Source organism: Salvelinus namaycush, chromosome 4 (assembly GCF_016432855.1).
Source record: "Salvelinus namaycush isolate Seneca chromosome 4, SaNama_1.0, whole genome shotgun sequence".
In the NCBI taxonomy this organism is placed as follows: domain Eukaryota; kingdom Metazoa; phylum Chordata; class Actinopteri; order Salmoniformes; family Salmonidae; genus Salvelinus; species Salvelinus namaycush.
The window spans coordinates 55,627,542-55,651,378 of record NC_052310.1 but is presented as its reverse complement, the minus strand read 5'-3'; the positions used below and the strand labels follow the sequence as shown (position 1 = coordinate 55,651,378).

Genomic DNA, 23,837 nt, shown 5'->3' with positions numbered 1-23,837 from the left:
AGGTCACACATGCTCAGAAAACATGCGCAGCAGATGCATGCACACACGTGTTCACATGCGCGGACACACACACACACAGAGGAAACAGACCGGATGATGGATGTTTTTACCACACAGTAGTCAGATAATGCCGTCAGTTCTAAGTAACACTGCTACTCCCTGTATGTTTGTGTTTAGTAGCCCACATTGAGACCACAAAGGAGACACTCTGCTCAAACTAATGAATAACCACTGTATTGGAGGCAGCAATCCTTCTCTGAGACTTTATAAAGACAACATTTGCTTTCGGTTATCATTTTTTTAAATATATTTTTTTATGCCAGACTCTCTTGATACACAGCCACATATACTTTGACAGTGTATGGTTCCCTTGTCCATCCCCATGTAGATGATTCCAGTAGTTCAGTTAAACAGCTATGAGAAGACATGACAGATTGTACAGTAGTAAACCAGTAGTAAACCAGTATACCAGTAGTAAACCATGGAGTCTGTTGTTATTGTTTTCTCTGTTCCTTGCTGTGCCTGGAGGAGACAGCCAAGGTCGGCAGCAGGCAAACACTCACACACACACACACACAGACTGGGATCTGCTGTGCAGACTGAAGGAAGGTGTTACTGGGTTATTGTTTGTGTTCATCCGTTTCCTGTTCCTCCCCTGTAGGCTGGTTTCTACCTCTGTGAGCTTCCCCAAGCCTAATGTCTAGTCAGAGGAGGTTAACGTGAGGAAACATTCCTGTCCTGAAATAGACCTCCGTTCTGCAGCCGCAGGGCCACCACGCTCTGCTCTATTCCCACCACTGTGTGCATGTGTGGTGGTGGGTGGGTGGGGGTGGAAGTGTGTGTGTTTTTTTCCGTGTGTATTTGTATTTGCTTGTATGAGCAGCAAAATATTGTGTTTCTCTGTAGGTACGAGCAAGTATGTGTTTGTTTGTGTGTGTGTGTGTCGATATTGCGGTATATCCTCTGAACTTGCAACTTCTCTACCAAGGAGCTGGAGCCACTTCATGTAAAATCCAGACACACTCTCTACAACTAACTACCCTCCAACTCAAACACAAGCTGACCAGAGTTCAATCCTGAGGCACCCACATCTTCAGGCAATTTCCACATGGCCTAGAAGCAGCCCTGTGCTGTGTGCTATATAAGGCCCTGCTAGAGGAAGAAGACAAATTGTCCCAACGCCCATGGGAGCACTGTCCCTCTCTCTCCCTTCTCCTTCTCACTCTCTCATTCACTCTCGCTCTCTCTCCTCGCTCTCCCCCCTCTCTTGCACATATGTCGGTCTCCCCCTCCTTCTCTCTCTTGCTTTATCTTGCTCTCTCTTTCTCTCTCCTTGTTTCTCTCTCCCTCTCTCTCCTTCTCTCCCTCTCTTTCTCTGTTTTTCTCGCTCTCCTTCGCTCACTATCTTGCTTGCTCTCTTGCTCTCTCTCCCCCCCTCTCTCACATATCTCTCTCTCTCTGTCTGTCTGTCCAGAAGTGCCCACCTGACCAAGCTCCAGGCTTTAGGAGGAGGCTGCAGATGTAATAACTATTTTCTACCAGGCCAAATGACGGCATGTGGCCTGCTGGATCTCATGTGATTGGAGGGTGCTACCAAGGAGCTGGAGCTGCTTCATGTAAAATCCAGACACTCTCTCTACAACTAACTACCCTCCAACTCAAACACAAGCTGACCAGAGTTCAATCCTGAGGCACCCACATCTTCAGGCAATTTCCACATGGCCTAGAAGCAGCCCTGTGCTGTGTGCTATATAAGGCCCTGCTAGAGGAAGAAGATAAATTGTCCCAATTCCCATGGGAGCACTCTCCCTTCTCACTCTCTGCTCTCTCTCCCCCCTCTCTTTCACATGTATGTCTGTCTGTGTCCCTCTCTCGCTCTCTCTATCTCTACCTCTTTCTCTCTCTCCTTTTCTACCTCTCTCTCCTTCTCTACCACTCTCTCCTTATCTACCACTCTCTCCTTCTCTACCCCTTTCTCCTTCTCTACCACTCTCTCCTTCTCTACCTCTTTCTCCTTCTCTACCTCTCTCCTTCTCTACCTTTCTCTTTTCTTTCTTTCTCTCCTTCTCTCTCCTCTCCTTTTATACCTCTCTCTCCTTCTCTAGCTCTCTCTCCTCTCCTTCTCTACCTCTCTATCCTTCTCTACTTCTACCCTCTTTCTCTCCCCTCACATTCTTTCTCTCTCTCCCTCTGTCCAGCAGTGCCCCCCAGGCCAAACAACAACACGTGGCCTGCTGGATCCCATGTGATTGTGAGGGTGTGATGTGACATTGAGGCCCGGGATCAGGCCTTTGTCTTTCTGCTCTCAATGTGGCATATACACATATTTTGGTACCCCAGTAATTCTGCGTCACAATCCTATCTCTCTATTTCAGATGCTGAAATTGCCATCTCGGTGTTTGGTTCAGCTAACCCGTAAATCTGGCGCCACAATGCCCAGACAGTTTCTAGAATGATAGGGAGGGAGGGGTGGTGTTGTTATTGCTGACTTTGTCTTTGTAAAGTACCTTGGTGTGCCAGGCCTATCTACTTCCAGATCCTGTATAAGGCAACATAGCTCCCAGACATCAAGGGGTCTGTCCTTAACACTTCCTTGAAAATCCTTCGGGTCACATGACAAACGGGTCAGTGTTGAGCCAGAATGCCGGCACAGTTTCACTGGAAGGAATGTGCCACCGTGCCTGCCACATGGGTAGCTAAATGTTATTTTAACTCGGTGTGCTCTGTAGAACGAAGCATCTGCCTGGGTTGCTAGGCTGTGATGATGATGATGATAAGAGACGAGGAGGGCGGTAGACAGCTAAAGGATTTCACTGGAAGCATTAGGGACCAATAGGAAAGGCTGCTAGGCTTTTGAGTGTATGTCGCATGGGGAGCAATGTTAACAGACAAACGTACGCGTGCACACACACATACACACACACACACACACACACATACACACACACATACACAGTGCTGAACTAGTAAATCGGGACGAGCCGGAACAAAAAGTGAGCACGAGAGAGGTACAATGACGTAGAATTGCATGAAATGAGTTTATGAAAGACCAACATTTTCCTGGACCCTCGGCCACTATAAAGCTTTGCATGCATACCATCGCATTTGTGTAACAACAGAGGCGTAGAGTAGAGGCACTTACAGAAGTTGCACACGTGAGAAACATTTTTTGTGGGCTAGGGTCCGGGAAAATGTTGGCCTTTTATAAATGGATTTCATGCCGTTTCCACGTCATCTTACATGACTGGAGACTTTGGCATAATGCGTTTAAGTCGGGAATTCGGGAAAAACGAGCTCAGACTACTGGGAATATTAGTTTTGAACGGTCGTCCAACTCAGAATTTCAAGTCGGGAACTCAGGCCTCTTTCTAGAGCTCCGACTTTCCGACCTGAAGATCACTGAGTCATGATTCGACCTTGTTTTTTTCAGAATTCCCAGTTATCTTGAAATCACCATAATACCGCACAAATGATCGAAATGACAGGCTACTTTGACACTGACAAACTGAGAATCTGAGATCAATAAAAATGACCTTGTCTTGAATTCATCAATCACCTAGGTGTGTGAAGACAAGACATATTGTAGGCTGCAATATGAGGAGGAAATTATAGTCCTAAAAATGCTTTCCAGTTTCACTGACTTACCCAATGATGGGCAGCTTACTCTCTGGTGATGGCTGATGCGTTCGTGCCAAAAGCCTCTCTCTTGTTTTACTGTGTAAAACAATATTTGAAGTTGATAAAAGATTTTGTTAGCCTACAGCAGACAGATTAGAGTCATTTGCTTTCCAACCTGTGTTTTTCCACAATTGTAGGCTATTTGAAATATTGTAAAAGGCCAGTTTTGTATGCATCCACTGACAGATTGGCAGCACGTTCCCAACTGTAGGCTATGCCTTGTTATTGGGCTACATTCCACAGCTAAGCTATTTTTAAAAGATGCTATTTATCCACTGTGGCAAATGTTTTGGCTTTCTCGTGGTGTAGTAGACTATTCTAACGTATTTAATTACTTTCGGGACAGATAGCGGTAACTAAAATTTTGGCAAATTTATTTCAATTTATCAGGGTTGCTGCAGCTCCTCCAGAACCCTTTGTGCGGTTATGACTCTATAAGGAAATGCAATGCTGGAGAGGTGAGAGGTGCAGGCTCATGTCGATCAGAGCAGAGAGAGAGAGATCATAGAACGTGAATCTCATTCTAGTTCTGTGAGAGATACAGGAGAATTAACGAAGAGGCAACTCAAATTAACTTTGATCGCGTTTATTAGAATTTGTACATTGCAAAAAGTGAAAATCATTTTTCATGCCACGAGAGGTACCAGATGCGGCCACATAGGTTCCGGAACGAAACCGTCCAAAACAGAGAGGTGCTGGTTCCTGTTCCGGCAGGATCCGGCTCAAATTAAGCACTACATATACAGTACATATACACACACACTCGCTAATGCAGTTGTTTTTTGGTTTGATCTCTGATTAAATCTTAACCATTTTCTCAGGCCAGTACAGTCCAATCTGTAGATGGACAGGGGGCTTACAGACCATACACCACCAAACCCACAACATGGACCAAATGGATATTGACATTTAATCAACCCAGCACAAAGTATTTATGGATTTGCTGTTTGATTCATAACAGGGTTTGTTTTCACATCACTCTTAGTTTTATAGGAGATTGGAGGGTTAGTAGTGTGTAAATAGAGTATTCAGGCTAGATCAATGGCAATTCCACTGAGGGGTCAGACATATTAACCTCCGTCCACTGACTGGGAAAGGGGGATACCTAGTCAGTTGAACAACTGAATGCATTTAACTGAAATGTGTCTTCCGCATTTAACCCAACCCCTCTGAATCATAGAGATGCTTAATCTGGGTGGCCATCTGGGAGAAAATAATATATTTTAACCACATAATATCATTCAGGAGCTATTTTAACCCTTTATCCATATATACACATAGATTTAAATCTGTGGGCCACATGCCAAGATTCATACCATGATAAAGACTGTTCCATTTTCAGGCATGCAGTTCTTAACTTAATCCGAAATCACCCAGCTATCAGAACAGCAGTCTTTGCTCTCATGTGATAACAATTCCTCACACATTTCTCTCATGGTTATCACTTGTCATCTTCTCTGATGGATCACCCCCCATTAAGATGTTTTATGTTAAGTAGAGGATGATGATCGTACTGCTCTCTCTCTGTCTTCCACCCCTGGAAGCCATTCAAACCCCATTCTCCCTCTCCCACTGAGCCTCTCTATACACTTACTTAAAGCCATTCGTTTTGCTGTGAGGAGAGGCTATCCTTCACCGTTGACTGTCTATATGAGCCTATACATTCCCATAGGCAATCAACTCCCATAATGAATATTCATATCTGTTGCTCACAACCACTGTGGTGAATTTGATGTCAAATTGTCCATGAAAAAAATGCTCTTCTACCATAATGAAGAATTTAGTGGCATTTTGGCTACTATTGCTTTGTTAAAAGCATCCACTTCCTTAATGGTTAATCATAATATAAACATAAAGACGGATTATGTGACAGATGAGATGGATTATTCCTCATTATTCATTGTTTGGCTCTCCTGAGGAGAGGAAGCAGCATGCTAGCTAGCTAACTAGGCTAGCTACTATACTATACTGTACCACCTTGCTGATTGCAAAGAGCCATGTACCTTCTTTATGGCATATGTACACTAAAGGGAAGACAGGACAATATACACACATGGGTTTTGTTGCAGGCTTTTAGTTTTTTTTGCCGTTGACATAAGCCACAACTTGTTTTATTGTCAATACCCGCACACTGTTCGGTCTGTTCTGTTGTTGTATGTTGTCTGATTCACAGCAGTCCTGAAACTAATTGCCCCAGTGGGATGAATAAAGATGTGTAAAGACTTGTTAATGCTTGCTGTATTCTGTGAACACTTGGGAATACACAGTAGTGGGCAGGTTTCTACTGTTTGCACCTTTTGAAATCCACTGGCTACGTGAGGTACCCCAAACTGTGACATATATTATTGTAATAGAGTATGTCTATTAATGTGACATTTATTATTGTAATAGAGTATGTCTATTAATGTGACATATATTATTGTAATAGAGTATGTCTATTAATGTGACATATATTATTGTAATAGAGTATGTCTATTAATGTGACATATATTATTGTAATAGAGTATGCCTATTAATGTGACATTTATTATTGTAATATAGTATGTCTATTAATGTGATGATTTATTATTGTAATAGAGTATGTCTATTAATGTGACATATATTATTGTAATAGAGTATGTCTATTAATGTGACATATATTATTGTAATAGAGTATGTCTATTAATGTGACATTTATTATTGTAATATAGTATGTCTATTAATGTGACATATATTATTGTAATAGAGTATGTCTATTAATGTGACATTTATTATTGTAATATAGTATGTCTATTAATGTGACATATATTATTGTAATAGAGTATGCCTATTAATGTGACATATATTATTGTAATAGAGTATGCCTATTAATGTGACATATATTATTGTAATAGAGTATGCTTATTAATGTGACATATATTATTGTAATAGAGTATGTCTATTAATGTGATGATTTCTTCCTTTTCTCTCTCTTTCACAGTCCCATAGAATCCTGTCAGAATTTCTACAAAGATTTCACGTTACAGATCGACATGTTCTTCAATGTCTTCTTCCTTCTCTACTTTGGGCTGCGGGTATGTACTAAAGCCCTATTGACACACACACACACACACACACACACACACACACACACACACACACACACACACACACACACACACACACACACACACACACACACACACACACACACACACACATAACACACACCCCTACCTACCTCTAAAGGCGGGAGATCTATTGTCATAATACTGACTTGGTGTTCTCCCAAAGCCAGCGTTCCATTGGAGAAAAAGTCTGCCTGAAACCCTCAATGAATAAACAAAGTCCTAAGCTGCTTATGGCAGTCACGACTCCACATGAATCACATCACTGACTAAGATCTATTCACAAACAACATGCTGTATGTCAGGGGACGATGCCGGGAAACTGATCAAGAGGTTGGCCCTAGCCTGGTCCTTATGTTTTATAGAACTGAACTGTTCTAGTGGCTTTTGGCAAATTTAGTTCAGTATGTTAGAGTCCAAGGTACTCTTTAGATACAGAATAGGAAATTAAAATGCATGTATTATGTTGCTATATTGATACGGTTAAAAATAAAACATGAACTATGCATGAACTCTATAATACGAGGATTAGATAGACTTTACATTTTTTAATTGTCGTGATCTTTATAAGATGATAATAGCGCATTACAAAGCGGTCATACATGCTCATGATAACTGTTTTAATTCATTATAATGGCATCATAAGTCATTGTACTGTGAAGTGAGGCGAGATGTAGAAGCAAGAACGTTTTACCAACATGAATTGTTACGTCTATGTCTCCCCTTAGTTCATAGCAAACAAAGATAAGTCTTATAATACATTATAACTGCATCAATTAGGGTTGTCACAATACCAGTATTGCGATACTATGAAGTAAGCAAGGAAAGAAAACATGAAGCAGAGTTTATTTATTGAAGAGTCCTAATGTCACATTTGACATAAAGTAGCTTTTTAAAGGACCTTAGAGTGTAGTCTTCTTTGTGTTTTCCAGGCTTTAAGTGAAGTGTTACCGTTCTATTTCTTCTTCAGTTCATAGCAGCCAATGATAAGCTGTGGTTCTGGCTGGAGGTCAACTCAGTGGTGGACTTCTTCACTGTTCCTCCTGTCTTCGTATCGGTCTACTTGAATAGGAGCTGGCTGGGTAAGAATTTACCTTTTTTACTCTCCCTCTCTCTATATTTCTCTCCATCTCTCTACAATGACTCAGTGATTTAGAGCAGTGTGACAGAAGTCTTTCTGTGGTGAAGTATTGTACCTGAAATATGGTGAATATGGTGTCATGACACCTCTAAATTGACATCTATTGGACCTTCTCCGTGCAGTGTCCTCCACATTTAACAATAGGTGCAGCCTGGGAAACATACAATGGTCTGGATTGTGTCATGGCTTATTTTTCTCAGTAGGCTATGCAGCAGTAGCGTGGTGATGCTATTGTTAGCGTTAACTAGCTGTAGAATGATGAAAAAGGTTGAAATGGTGGTCTATGACAGACTGGATTTAATAATTAGCCATTCTCTGCATTGCCACTAATTAAATCTGTAGTCTGATGTAAAAAAAAAAAGTTAGAGACCAGCCAACAGTGAACGTTCCTGTGACATCAGGGAAGGTTACAATGGAGTACCAATTTGGTAAAAATGTTGGTGAAGTTGGCAATTTTATTCAGAAATATTTGGAGAAAAAAAAGATTGTTTTGAGAAATAAATAAGAAGTTGCCATTTTAACTTTCTGAGAAGGTCCCTACGAACGTTCTTGGAATGCAGTAGTAACCAGATTGTTTACTGGGAGGTAGCTCTCCTCTGCAGTGAATCCTGAATCCTACTATCTGGCTCTAACCAGCCCCCTATTTCTGGAGATATTTGAAAAGGCAACTGGGAGGAAAGCCATTGTTTTGAGATGGCCTAGATTTCCCTCTACTCATCATGAATATGCATTCATAAATTATGTATATATTTATCTATCATCTATTCATACTGGGGAAGCCAGTGAGATGAAAAAAATTATAATTTTACCACTGAGAATGTGTCAGATAGCACAGAAGAATACACCCTCGAAAAGCCCACTCGCGTCACATTGTGTTTGTGTTTGCATAGAGGCGGAATGACGCTTTCTGTGCGTCAGATAGTGTATTTTAGGGTCATCTGATTTTATACGGTCCCACACACACACCACGTGTGAAATAGAATGTGTGTTTGCACTAGCGTGTATTGCATGCGTGTTTATTGCTGTGTGATTGCGTGTTTTAATGGTGTGTTACTGTTACATGCCTCGGACTGAGACGTGGTCAGCAGATAATTGACCTGAATTAACAGGGCGGTATGATGAGATGGAGAAAAGTTAGTAGGGTTCAGTATTAGGCATAACTTTTTTTATTTAGTCATAATCAATTATACATTACAACTGCATTGTAGTATTAAGTATTTTCACATTCCATTTTGTGTATAAAAAATAAAGGTCTCAAGTCCCCCCCAAAATTCTCCATACATCTACACATTCACCTTTTACCTCTCGCTATAGCTAAATTAATAGTGCATATAATCTGAGGCTATTCAATCAGTAGTATTTAGCATCTAGCAACAAAAGCTATTTGGCATGTAAAACCATCAAATTGTACCATAAGAGGCTACATTACATTATACCTAGCTCACTGTACTAGCAGTGTCCATTTCCATAAAGCTACAAATGACTGGAGGCTGTGCTAAACAGTGCTACAACCATTACATTCTAAACCATCAACATGTGAGCTAACAAGCTGAAACCCAATAGCCTCGAGCTAGCTAGCGCAAAGCCAAATTCGGTTAGCATAAAGCTAATAAACTGTTCAATGCTATTTTCTTACAAATAAACACTTAACACATTTTATAGTCACATCGCATATTTACATATATTTCCTGAAGTAAACTGAGCCTTTGTTCATTGGAAATAAAACAAATATTTCCTGAAGTAAACTGAGCCTTTGTTCATTGGAAATAAAACAAATATTTCCTGAAGTAAACTGAGCCTTTGTTCATTGGAAATAAAACAAATAGGAGCTAAAAACCTTGTTGAAAAAGTCTTATTCCCTTTTCTTACATATAAACCATTAGCAACCTAGCAAACCCCCATTACTTATGTGGAAAATACCAACCAGTTTTTTACTCAGTTAAACTTCCTTCAATTGCCTTCAAACATTACCAAACTCATGGACTATGTAGTTAACCATGTTATCTCAATATTTCATGAGTCATATTGCACTTTTGCGCATTACATACCTGAATTAACAGAGTGGAATGATGAGATGGAGAAAAGATAGTTCAGTATTAGGCATTTCCCAAGATTGAAGAAGCAACATCCAAGACCTCACGATCCCACTAATGCTCCCAATTGACGCCACAGCTCCCCCTAGCGGCAGTAATTATATACATTACTTTCAATGCAAATACAGTACCTGGGAGGCCTACAAAATTATACAAGGGATGACCCCATAAAATAACAAACTAAATAAGACATTTCAAAAATGACCATGCATATTTGTGTACGTCACATTACGTAGCAACAGATATTACTGTCCCAGCGATCCCATTAACTGGGTCCACACACTACAATATAGTGTGTGTGTGTGTGTGTGTGTGTGTGTGTGTGTGTGTGTGTGTGTGTGTGTGTGTGTGTGTGTGTGTGTGTGTGTGTGTGTGAGATTGGCCTACATTGTGCCATAACACATAGGCCGAACTCTCCATTATCAACTGGTTGATATCACAGGGGGTACTATTAGCTGGGGGCAGGGTACTACCCATCTTCCGAAAACATCTGAAACAGTATCTTAAATAATCCTTCTCCTCACCACGACCCCCCCCCCCCAAAAAAACAACAACATGTTAACCACCACTTGCACTTGACCCACCCCCCTTCTAGTTCTGACCCTACTGATAGCTGCATTACTGAGGGAAAATGTACTTTCTATGCCTGTGATGTGTGGTTGTCCCACCCAGCTGTCTGGAGATGAATACACTATAACTGTAAGTCACTCTGGATAAGAGCGTCTGCTAAATGACTAAAATTACGATGTAAATGTATTAGGCCAGGTTATTATTAGGATGAGCTGGTACTGGACACAAATCAGAGGTTTGCAGGAAATAAGAAACATGTCAAATTATAGCAACATGACAATGATTGACGACAGGACAGAATCCAATGACTGTATAGATAGAAAGTCTAATGATAGGTCTGGTACTGTAGAGGTGTTATCAGGTAGATGTTACATCAGACTCTAGATCCAACATGCATGAATAATCTGTCCAGTGGTTGGTGACTGAGTGACATGTCTAATGTCCTCACATGTCCCCCACGTCGATCTCTATTGAGTTGAGATCCAGTGGGAAGGGAAGTTGACAGAATTGTAATGGCTTCACTGTAATCAATAGAGATGGATCCATAATCAGTGATTTGTCTTTGTCTTGATGGACATCAATACTATTTCCATCTCACTAATTCTGTTCTGTCGTCTGTTTGAGAGGCAAACAACGACGGTGTTAACAGTTTTACATCAATCCCTGTGGACTCATTCAGTTTTCTCTCTCTGTGTGACTAAAAGCTATGTCACACACACACACACACACACACACACTACCAGTTGTTCTCACGGAACTGCCTGAGAAACATCCACTGGTTTTCTTTAACAGGAGAACCACTGGACTCCATTACTGAAAATAAAATTAAAAGAGGTTCTGCACTGCAGTAGCTCTGCTCTATTCAACATTTTAGTCATTTAGCAGACACTCCTATCCAGAGCGACATAAATGTTGATTATTTTCACACTGGTACCCGTGGGAATCGAACCCACAACCCTGGTGTTGCAAGCATCGTGCTCTACCAACTGAGCCACAAGGGACAATTCTCTATCTATCCTACTCTATGTATTTCTCATTTCACAGTAATGTTCATTCCCATTTTGCAATTTGGCCGTTAATTAAGAGGGTAGAGAAACGTGTGGCTAATGTAAAAGGACATGCAGTGTTCCTCCTGGAAATAAGACACCATCTTCTTAAATTACTTGAAGTGGGTGTCCCTCCCTTGAGAGAGAGGGCCATAGCCAGGCTAGTGGTGTTAATTAGCTGTAGTGGTGGCTGGTGGCACTTTAAATGGGGAGGACTGGCTCATAGTATTGGCTGGAACGGAATGAATGGAATGGTCTCAAACACATCCATTCATTATTTGTGAACCGTCTTCCCCTCACCAGCCTCCTCTGATTAGCTCTTTGAAAGATGCTAGCTTGCTGTTAGCCCCAGAGCCCCAACCCTTCCAACCCATCTACACAAGTCATTTCAGTCCTACTAAGGCTTAACTGTAGAAAGAACAGAGCTTGCGGAGGATGGTAAGGCAGCTATGAAATGATACAGGTAAGTGTAGGGTCCTGTGGAAAAATAGGAGTAACTATATAGACCTTATAATACGATGTCAGGGTAAAAACAAATACATGCAAATGCCCTCATAGAAGAAGGTATAAGCAGTGTTGTAAAAGCTCAACCCCGCTTTGAAAATTAAAGCCATATTACATAATATCCCATATTACTTCCACACACAGACTACTGGAGCCAATGTACCGTCCATATCTCGCCAAATGACATATCCACATCACTACTGCCCTCTGCTGGTGATGTTAGTGTACTGTCTGTTTTGATCTCTGAAGCCTTGTGCTCTGCTTACTGACTCTAGTACAGTATCTGTGTGTGCATTCCCCTTAGTCCTCTAGTGTGCGTGTGTGTGCGGGGGGGCTATAATCCTTACTGGCTGGACAGGGTATTATCCGTGTTGTAACATGGTCATCCCTAGGCTGCTGATTGATAAAAGGCTCCAGTGTGTGTTTCTACTGTCAGTCACGTGACAGAGGGGAGGGGGCTTGGCAGTGCACATACCCACAGATTTGGATTATGTTACATGCAGTGTTGTTGCATGTGTAGCAGATGCAGGCTATTTAGCATATGCTAGTAGCCATCATGCAGTGACGTCACCTGCCCTAAGACCTACAGTGTTGCACTTGCTCAACAAGAACCAACGGTCTTGGTAGGGAAATGGTTAGCACTTTAGCTTCGGGAATACTTAGTGTTGTCGTTGTCATGAGTTCGGATTCGATGTGGCTCCTCCAACTACCCAGAGCGATTTGATCACTCCTGTCCTCTTTCTGTACCTCTACAGATGGCTCTATTGCTCTGAGTTGAAGTCAATACAAATCAAATCAAGTTGTATTTGTAAGGTGTAGACCTTACAGTGACATGCTTACTTACAAGCCCTGAACCAACAATGCAGTTCAAGAAATAGAGTTAAGAAAATATTTACTAAATAAACTAAAGTAATTTTAAAAGTAACACAATAAAATAACAATAACGAGGCAATATACAGGGGGTACCGAGTCAATGTGCGGGTGTACAGGTTAGTTGAGGTAAGTTGTACATGTAAGTTGGGGTAAAGTAACTATGCATAGATAATAAACAGCGAGTAGCAACAGTGTAAAAACAAAGGGGGGGGGGGGGGGGGGGTATTAATGTAAATTGTCTGGGTAGCCATTTGATTAGTTGTTCAGCAGTCTTATGGCTTGGGGGTAGAAGCTGTTAAGGAGCCTTTTGGACCTAGACTTGGCGCTCCGGTACCACTTGCCGTGCGGTAGCAGAGAGTCTATGACTTGGGTGACTGGAGTCTTTGACAATTTTTCCACGATCAGCCTCTTTTGTCTTGCTTACGTTGAGGGCGAGGTTGTTGTCCTGGCATCACACTGCCAGGTCTCTGACCTCCTCCATATAGGCTGTCTCATCGTTGTCGGTGATCAAGCCTACCACTGTTGTGTTGTCAGCAAACTTAGTGATGGTGTTGGAGTGTTTGGCCACGCAGTCGTGGGTGAACAGGGAGTACAGGAGGGGACTAAGCATGCACCCCTGTCCCCCGTGTTGACTATCAGCGTGGCAGATGTGTTGTTGCCTACCCTTACCACCTGGGGGTGGCCCGTGAGGAAGACCAAGATCCAGTTGCAGAGGGAGGTGTTTAGTCCCAGGGTCCTTAGCTTAGTGATGAGCTTTGTGGGCACTAGGGTGTTGAACGCTGAGCTGTAGTCAATGAACAGTAGTCTCACTCCTTTTGTCCAGGTGTGAAAGGGCATGGTGGAGTGCGATTGAGATTGCGTCATCTGTGGATCTGTTGGGGCGGTATGCAAATTGGAGTGGGTCTAGGGTTTCCGGGATGATGGTGTTGATATAAGCCATGACCAGACTTTCAAAGCCCTGCCACATCCGACGAGCGTCAGAGCCGGTCTAGTAAGATTCAATCTTAGTCCTGTACTGACGCTTTGCCTGTTTGATGGTTCGTCTGAGGGCATAGCAGGATTTCTTATAAGTGTCCGGATTAGTGTCCCGCTCCTTGAAAGCGGCAGCTCGGTGCGGATGTTGCCTGTAATCCATGACTTCTGGTTGGTATTTGTACGTACGGTCACTGTGGGATGACGTCGTTGATGCACTTACAGTGTCTTCGGAAAGTATTCAGGCCCCTTTACAGCCTTATTCTAAATTGTTTTTCCCCCTCATCATCTACACACAATACCCCATAATGACAAAGCAAAAACAGGTTTTTATACATTTTTGCAAATGTATAAAAAAACAAACTGAGATATCAAATTTGCGTAAGTATTCAGACCCTTTACTCAGTACTTTGTTGAAGAACCTTTTTGCAGCGATTACAGCCTCGAGTCTTCTTGGTTTGACGCTACAAGCATGGGACATCTGTATTTGGGGAGTTTCTCCCATTCTTCTCTGCAGATCATCTCAAGCTCTGTCAGGTTGGATGGGGAGTGGTGCTGCACAGCTATTTTCAGGTCTCTCCAGAGATGTTAGATCGGGTTTAAGTCCGGGCTTTGGCTGGGCCACTCAAGGACATTCAGAGACTTGTCCCGAAGTCATTCCTGCATTGTCGGGTTGGAAGGTGAACCTTCGCCCCAGTCTGAGTTCTTGAGCACTCTGGAGCAGGTTTCCATCAAGGATCTCTCTGTACTTTGCTCAGTTTATCTTTGCCTTAATCCTGACTAGTCTCCCAGTTCCTGCCCCTGAAAAACATCCCCACAGCATGATGCTGCCATCACCATGCTTCACCGTAGGGATGGAGGCATGTTTCCTCCAGACGTGCCACTTGGCATTCAGGTCAAAGAGTTCAATCTGGGTTTCATCAGACCGGATAATCTTGTTTCTCATGGTCTGAGAGTCTTTAGGTGCCTTTTGGCAAACTCTTAGCGGGCTGTCATGTGCCTTTTACTGAGGAGTGGCTACCGTCTGGCCACTCTACCATAAAGGCCTGATTGGTGGAGGGCTGCAGAGATGGTTGTCCTTCTGGAGTGTTTTCCCATCTTCACAGAGGAGCTCTAGAGTTCTGTCATAGTGACCATTGGGTTCTTGGTCACCTCCCTGACCAAGACCCTTCTCCCCTGATTGCTCAGTTTGGCTGGACGGCCAGCTCTAGGAAGAGTCTTCGTGGTTCCAACCTTCTTCTATTTAAGAATGATGGAAGCCACTGTGTACTTGGGGACCTTCAATGCTGTAAACATTTTTAAGTATCCTTCCCCACATCTGTGCCTCGACACAATCCTGTCTCGGAGCTCTACGGACAATTCTTTCAACCTCATGGCTTGGATTTTGCTCTGACATGCAGTGTCAACTGTGGGACCTTATATAGACAGGTGTGTACCTTTCCAAATCATGTTCAATCAATTGAATTTACCAAAGGTGGACTCCAATCAAGTTGTAGAAACATCTCAAGGATGATCAATGAAAACAGGATGCACCTGAGCTCAATTTCGAGTCTCATAGCAAAGGGTCTGAATACTTATGTAAATAAGGTATTTCTGTTTTTTATTTGCATATGTTATGTACGCCTCTTGCAGGAGGGAACGCAACACCCTGTGGAGTGAAAGAGGTATGTGATTTTAGGTGCGGGTAAGGATGACAGAGGCAGAGAATATTACCGTTTACTGGGGATTTATTTTCTTAACACGGTAATGTGGGGAAAAGGGGCTGGACGGAACCAAAGAAAAGAAAGTAAAAGTTAGAGTCCCCTCTCCTACCTTACTTGCCTACCCACTACGTACCTAACCTTAACGCCACCTGGCGCGCTAACCAAAATACAGGGGGTGGTCCGCCCAGGTCTTACCTAGTTTCCATAGACAGAGTCCATACTACGGGTAAATGTATGCCCGCAGGCCTCTTGCCTAAGCACTCCCAAGGTGCCTTCCCCCCTGGGAACAAATTAAACAGAATAATACAACCTTAAAGTGAACAATTTCAATAATCACAAACACAGTGTCCTTTGGCATACACATACCTCAGAAGTAGCGGCTACAAAATACTTAACAAAAACTGTCTCTGAACAACAACCAACACAGGACAAAGAAGCTCCCTCTTTCCTAACAAAGGAACACTGGCTTTTAAAGCTGCCGAAGGAGTCGGTAATTGTAGACAGCTGTATCCCCTGACGAGAGGGCGGGTCAGAGCTCCAGTCTGCAATGGGGCCGACCAATCAGCTGCTTAGGGGAATCCAGGAAGCCATTTCCTGAAACATATACAAACACATACAAACACAAAACAACACAGAAACTGGGGAACGTAACAACATAAATTTCTAAAAACCTGTTTTCGCTTTGTCATTATGGGGTATTGTGTGTAGATTGTTAAGGATGTTTTTGGTATTTAATCCATTTTAGAATAAGGCTGTAACGTAACAAAATGTTGAAAATGTCAAGGGGTCTGAATACTTTCCGAAGGCACTGTATTGATGAAGCCATTGCCACTGGATGAATTCCAGAACATATTCCAGTCTGTGCTAGCAAAACAGTCCTGTAGCTTAGCATCCGCGTCATCTGACCTCTACCGTATTGAGCGAGTCACTGGTACTTCCTGCTTTAGTTTTTGCTTGTTAGTAGGAATCAGGAGGATAGAATTATGGTCAGATTTGCCAAATGGAGGGTGAGGGAGAGCTTTGTACGCGTCTCTGTGTGTGGAGTAAAGGTAGTCTAGAGTTTCTCCCCCCCCCCCCCCCCCCCCCCCCCCCCCCCCCTCTGGTTGCATGCTGGTAGAAATTTGGTAAAATCGATTTAAGTTTGCCTGCATTAACGTCCCGGGCCACTAGGAGTGCCTGGATGAGCATTTTCTTGTTTGCTTATGGCCTTATACAGCTCGTTGAGTGCGGTCTTAGTGCCAGCATCGGTTTGTGGATGGTTAATAGATGGCTACAAAAAATATAGATGGTGTGGTCTACAGCTTGTAATGAGGTACTCTACCTCAGGCGAGCAATACCTCGAGACTTCCTTAATATTAGACATTGCGCACCAGCTGTTATTGACAAATAGACACACACCCCCACCCCTCGTCTTACCAGACGTAGCTGTCCTGCCCTACCAATGCATGGAAACCCCAGCCAAATTTATATTATCCATGTCGTCGTTCAGCCACGACTCGTGAAGAATACGATTCTTACGAGATAATAATGGCGAATACGAGATCATCCAGTTTATTGTCCAGTGATTGCACGTTGGCCAATTAAACAGATGGTAGAGGCTGGTTACCCACTCGGCAACGAATTCTAATAAGGCACCCCGATTTCCACCCCCTGTATTTCTGTCTTTTCTTCACACAAATAAGGGGGATTTGGGCCTGGTCTCTGAGAAGCAGTATGTCCTTCGCTTTGGACTCATTAAAGAAAAAACATTTGTCCAGTTCGAGGTGAGTAACGTGGTGGCCAACGTGCAATCACTGGAGAATAAACTGGATGATCTCCATTCGAGACTATCCTACCAATGGGACATTAAAAACGGTCAAGTCTTATGCTTCACGAGTCGTGGCTGAACGACGACATGGATAATATACATTTGGCTGGTGTTTCCGTGCATTGGCAGGACAGGACAGCTACGTCTGGTAAGATGAGGGGTGGGGGTCTGCTCATGTTCTGATATCCAGAAACTCTTTTCGGTCATAAGAGATGGTAGCAGAAGCATTATGTACTAAATAAGTTACAAACAATGCAAAAAAACACACAAAATAGCACAGTTGGTTAGGAGCCCGTAAAATGGCAGCCATCCCCTCCGGCGCCATTATTATCCACAAACCTCCATTCCGCTTTATCCCAGTGTACTGTAGATACTGTCCACCCATCTGATACCTGCTAGTGACAGCACGGCACTTGTGATTAAATACAGATTATTACTTCACCTCTCGCTCTAAATCCCTGGATTGCTTCAGGCAGTTTTAAAAACGCCTCACCTCTGAACACAGCACCTTATTGGTGGTTGAAAATCCACATGACTCTCTGTAGGTACAACAAAGAGGCCAAAATGAAATCTGTTTGGGCTGTTCAGATTATTAACACAATGACAATACAGGGATAGAGCCTCTACGGTATCACAGTTCATATCAGACCAGGATACAGTTTGTACTAGACAGGTACAGAGTATTGGTGTCTGTTTACCTGACTGTCACTCAGTCTGTCTGGTGTTCTCTTAAGCACGCATAGCGCTTGATTCTGGACCTTTTGTCAGGTTTTTCTATACACGCGTTTCTGGTGGAAAATGACCTTTTGGAACCTCGGCGAAGGTTATTCACCGGCGCTAGGGTTGTACCATGTCTTAGCTTTGGGGGTGTTTTGTTTGATCTCTTTCATTCTACCTGGAAAAACTCAACTTGTCTATCTTCCAAAGAAGAACAATAATATTTTCGAATCCATTGCCTTCTTCAAGAAATTCTTCTTCATCTCTTCCTTTGAGACACTCTTGAACCCACAGTGTTGGACCTTAGAACTGAAGAATACGACCGTAGGACCTTATAACTGAAGAACTACAGCTTGGTCCCACTTTACAGAAAGACAAGGACCCTAAACAGAAACTACCTGACGCACTACAATAGATAACTAAGTATCTGTGATCGGTAGCGATGATCCCTACTAAGCTTCTGATGTACCGGGGTCCACGCGGTGGCGCCCCTCGCTCCGAGGCTCGTGGAGACACGTTCAGGCGTAGGAAATCGTGTGGAGAGTTGTTTCAGAAAGGGTACAGGGTAAGGTTGGGGCCGCATGGGATGGCTATGGAGAAGGAGAGGCAGAAGAGACCATATATTGGTCTCTGGACCTCTCTGAGCTTTCTCTGCAAATGGGGTAAGAATAAAGATCTAGTGCCATAGTTACTCTGTAGGGTAAGAATAAAGATCTAGTGCCATAGTTACTCTGTGGGGTAAGAATAAAGATCTAGTGCCATAGTTACTCTGTGGGGTAAGAATAAAGATCTAGGGCCATAGTTACTCTGTGGGGTAAGAATAAAGATCTAGTGCCATAGTTACTCTGTGGGGTAAGAATAAAGATCTAGTGCCATAGTTACTCTGTAGGGTAAGAATAAAGATCTAGTGCCATAGTTACTCTGTGGGGTAAGAATAAAGATCTAGTGCCATAGTTACTCTGTAGGGTAAGAATAAAGATCTAGTGCCATAGTTACTCTGTGGGGTAAGAATAAAGATCTAGGCCCATAGTTACTCTGTGGGGTAAAATAAAGATCTAGGGCCATAGTTACTCTGTGGGGTAAGAATAAAGATCTAGGGCCATAGTTACTCTGTGGGGTAAGAATAAAGATCTAGGCCCATAGTTACTCTGTGGGGTAAGAATAAAGATCTAGGGCCATAGTTACTCTGTGGGGTAAGAATGGTAGAATATATGGGGTCTGGGTCATGTTCAAACAGTCTGGCTCGTCCAGTATATGCTTCCTTTCCAAATGGGGTGACAATAGAGATCCATGGGGCCATAGTCAAACTGTGGTCCTGTCTGTTTAAACATAGTTTATACAAGTAGGAATCACAATCTACACTTCCTCTTAAAATGGGATAAGAATGGTAGAACATGGGGTCTGGGCCATGTTCAAAGGATTTAACTAGTTCTCTCCAAATGCGGTAAGGACCAAGGTCTGGGAAGGGTATGGACTCTCTCATTGTGGTTATGATTCTTATTCTTTACTCTGCAGTGTGGTTCCAATGGCTTAGTTTGTTGGGGGGGGAAATGGTGATGGTAGCATCTGGGTTGTGGGTTTGATTCCCGCGTGGCCCGTGTATACAAATAATTGTGGTACTGTAGCTGTTACGTGTGATGAGGCTTGCAGTTTGATGTGTTGTATGGTCTTGCTGCATGATAGTTCCAAGCACTTTCTCACTGTACGCAGGAGAGAATTATTTTGTTTACAGATGTCTCCACCAGTTGAGGCTGGTGTGAGGAGCTATAGGAGGACAGGCTCGTAATGGCTGGAATGGAATAAATGGAACGGTATCAAACATATGGAAACCACATGTTTTACCCCGTTCCATTTATTCCAGTCCAGCCATTATAATGAGCCTGTCCTCCTATAGTTCCTCCCACCAGCCTCCACTGGTATCAACCATGAATTAAACTATGAACAGATCCCCAAAAATACAAAGAGATTGGACAAGTAAATGTTTAACATTGTCCTGCCCTGTTAACCTCAGTCACTACTAGTGTAAGTTATTCCATCCAGAATGAATAGAAATACACATTGGTATGCATGGCACATGGACACACACACACACACACACACACACACACACACACACACACGGTAGATCAGAGCCTGGAATATATTGGTGTTATGTAAACTGGCATTGAGGCAGGTGTTGCATTGTTTCTCTAAACCCTGGACTCAGACACATGTAGGACACACAGTTTACAGTACATGACACTACTGTACTGTATATAGGCCTATTTTACAGTATATCCTCCTTATAGGCGACAGGCCACACTGTAAAACACTATCATTTTATGTATGATTATTAACCTTTATTTCTCTCTCTCTGTCTCTCTCTCTCTGTCTCTCTCTCTCTCTCTCTCTCTCTGTCTCTCTCTCTCTGTCTCTCTCTCTGTCTCTCTCTCTCTCTCTCTCTGTCTCTCTCTCTCTCTCTGTCTCTCTCTCTCTGTCTCTCTCTCTGTCTCTCTCTCTCTGTCTCTCTCTCTCTGTCTCTCTCTCTCTGTCTCTCTCTCTGTCTCTCTCTCTCTGTCTCTCTCTCTCTGTCTCTCTCTCTCTGTCTCTCTCTCTCTGTCTCTCTCTCTGTCTCTCTCTCTCTGTCTCTCTCTCTCTGTCTCTCTCTCTCTGTCTCTCTCTCTCTGTCTCTCTCTCTGTCTCTCTCTCTCTGTCTCTCTCTCTCTGTCTCTCTCTCTCTGTCTCTCTCTCTCTGTCTCTCTCTCTCTCTCTCTCTCTCTCTCTCTGTCTCTCTCTCTGTCTCTCTCTCTCTGTCTCTCTCTCTCTGTCTCTCTGTCTCTCTCTCTCTCAGGCTTAAGATTCCTGAGAGCCTTGAGATTGATACAGTTCTCAGAAATTTTACAGTTTTTGAATATCTTAAAAACAAGGTAAGTATAGGGCTTTCATTGGACTACCGCCACCACTCCAGCACGGTAGCACCACAACAACTATCTACAGAATCCATCTGACATAGAAGCTCGGGTCAGGTTTGCTCTCTAGACACTCTCTGGACACTGCTGTAACACTTTATTTTACAGTCCTGTTCCAGACTTATACTAAGACATTTAAACGTATGTGGTAACAACTATTCAAAGCATGCATTGAGCATTTATAGTAGCTCCCTGGTACAAATGTTACATATAGTAGCTCCATGTTACAAATGTTACATATAGTAGCTCCCTGGTACACATGTTACATATAGTAGCTCCCTGGTACACATGTTACATATAGTAGCTCCCTGGTACAAATGTTACATATAGTAGCTCCATGGTACAAATGTTACATATAGTAGCTCCCTGGTACACATGTTACATATAGTAGCTCCCTGGTACACATGTTACATATAGTAGCTCCCTGGTACAAATGTTACATATAGTAGCTCCCTGGTACAAATGTTACATATAGTAGCTCCCTGGTACAAATGTTACATATAGTAGCTCCATGGTACAAATGTTACATATAGTAGCTCCATGGTACAAATGTTACATATAGTAGCTCCCTGGTACAAATGTTACATATAGTAGCTCCCTGGTACAAATGTTACATATAGTAGCTCCCTGGTACAAATGTTACATATAGTAGCTCCCTGGTACAAATGTTACATATAGTAGCTCCCTGGTACAAATGTTACATATAGTAGCTCCCTGGTACACATTTTACATAGTAGCTCCCACAGTGCTTGTTCTAATGAATCTCACTCATGTCATCTGAAATTGTTATGTAATCACTATGTATTTTAACTTTCATTTTCCCATGTATTGGCTGAGTAAGTAGCAGGACTGTACAGTAAAGTGTCACTGAGGTTGTCTCTTGATGACTGTTTGGCCCAGCGTGCCTCTCCTGTCCTTTCTGGGCTCTTAACACTGTAAACACAGAGATGTTGAGTAATCAGTAATCCTCTCTTTCTGTGGTTTAGCCCTCATGTACAGGTGAGGGAGAGATAGTGAGGGAAGGAGAAAGAGATGGAGGGAAAGGGAGAGAGAGAGAGGGAGGGAGGGAGGGTGGGTGGGAAAGGGAAAGTGTATGATGAATGCAGACCGATCCTGAACTAGAGCATGACACGTTCCCTATTACACCAGGGCAAGAATAGACACTACAGTAGCTGTTGACTATATGTAGGAAACACAACACAAGATGATGGTTAGAGTGCTGGCAACAGCATTCCACAAAAGCTGTCATGACATAATGTACGTTCTTAGCAGTTCAATAGAGTAATCCCTTTCAGCTTAATGAATTTTGTTTGGTTTTATTGCATTTTTGTTTTTGACCTGATCCCACCCCCCTAGAGACCCACAGTCCCATTCATTTCCTGGCTTAGCGAAAGAGAAAAGAATAGAACATTTTGTTTTTATAATTTTTTATTTGCATCTTACATTTTATTTAGCATCTTACTGGCATACCATGCCAGACATAAAGACAGAACTTGACGTAATGATAAAATAATGACAGGAGCAGAGAGTACATGTACAGGACAGTACGGTACTTTACAACCTAAGCCAGGTGTTTTCTAGCCTCACCATCTCAGACCCAATAGATGAGCCTCTCCCATTACATTATTCTCTTTCTGTCACCCTTACCTGGTCTGGATCTCTTTGAGAGATTTTTATGGTTCTTATTCTACCCAGCAATTCCATCAAGCTGGTGAACCTGTGTTCCATCTTCATAAGCACATGGCTAACAGCTGCCGGATTCATACATTTGGTAAGTGGCTGGGCGGGGGGGTTGGGCTACGGGGGGAGTAAGGGAGGTGAGAACTCCTAACGCTTGGTCCGAAAACAACCTCTAGCCCCTCCCTTCCCCATGGATGTGTGGCAGATCTGAAGTGCTGAAGGGTCCCTGACCAACCCCTACCCCCTACCCCCCGGGGACTCCTGTATGTCCGAAACGATCGGATAGGTATGTAAGCAATACGGAACAAAATATATACAGTTGTGGGCACTAAAAATGTAGTTTAAAAAAAGAACCTACACTGCGGTATAGGTTTTTTGTGACAAACTATCGCTGGGATACCCTAGAGCGCCGTGTTGCTGGGATACCCTAGAGCGCCGTGTTGCTGGGATACCCTAGAGCGCCGTGTTGCTGGGATACCCTAGAGTGCCGTGTTGCTGGGATTTCCTAGAGCACCCATTACGGCAATAGTTCTGCCAGTACCAAAATACAACATGTTCAGTGCCCATAACTGTACGAAAATCCCCAGCCTTTTTGAAGGCAAGGTGAAGCAGAAAATGACCATATTGCTTAAACCTATCTGATCCTCTCAGATCCACAGCAGGGCCTAGGGGGTAGTGGCCCGGGCTTGATTTGGGAATCAGCATGTTAGTTAAAAAGGCTAGGTGGGCGCCGTCTTCGTATAGCCCCCACCCACCCAGTTCAGATGTGCTGCCACCCGAGGGGAGGGGGCTAGGGATTGCCTTCGGACCGGCCAATAGAGGGTGTTTCCATGTGATGATGAAGAGTTAGGGGCGCTTTAATCAATCAGTAGAACTACAGATCAATGTCTGTCCTTTTTATCAGTGAAATGACAGCTCAATCAATCAACAATGTCTGTCCTTTTTTCAGTTTTTCTCTTATTTCTTACACACAGCTGGCTCAAGTTGTCAGTACATTTATGTCAATGGCTCAACCAACA

At 43.0% G+C, this 23,837-nt stretch overlaps 1 protein-coding gene across 1 annotated transcript in view; it reads left to right on the top strand.

The window, feature by feature from the left end:
* LOC120045928 (calcium-activated potassium channel subunit alpha-1) overlaps nt 1-23,837 on the top strand; it is a 176,926-nt gene that overhangs the window by 70,226 nt on the left and 82,863 nt on the right. The window contains exons 4-7 of the mRNA XM_038990854.1: nt 6,638-6,731; nt 7,735-7,846; nt 21,021-21,096; nt 22,834-22,909. Coding sequence (XP_038846782.1) covers nt 6,638-6,731; nt 7,735-7,846; nt 21,021-21,096; nt 22,834-22,909 — 358 coding nt within the window. The remainder of the gene's footprint in view (nt 1-6,637; nt 6,732-7,734; nt 7,847-21,020; nt 21,097-22,833; nt 22,910-23,837) is intronic.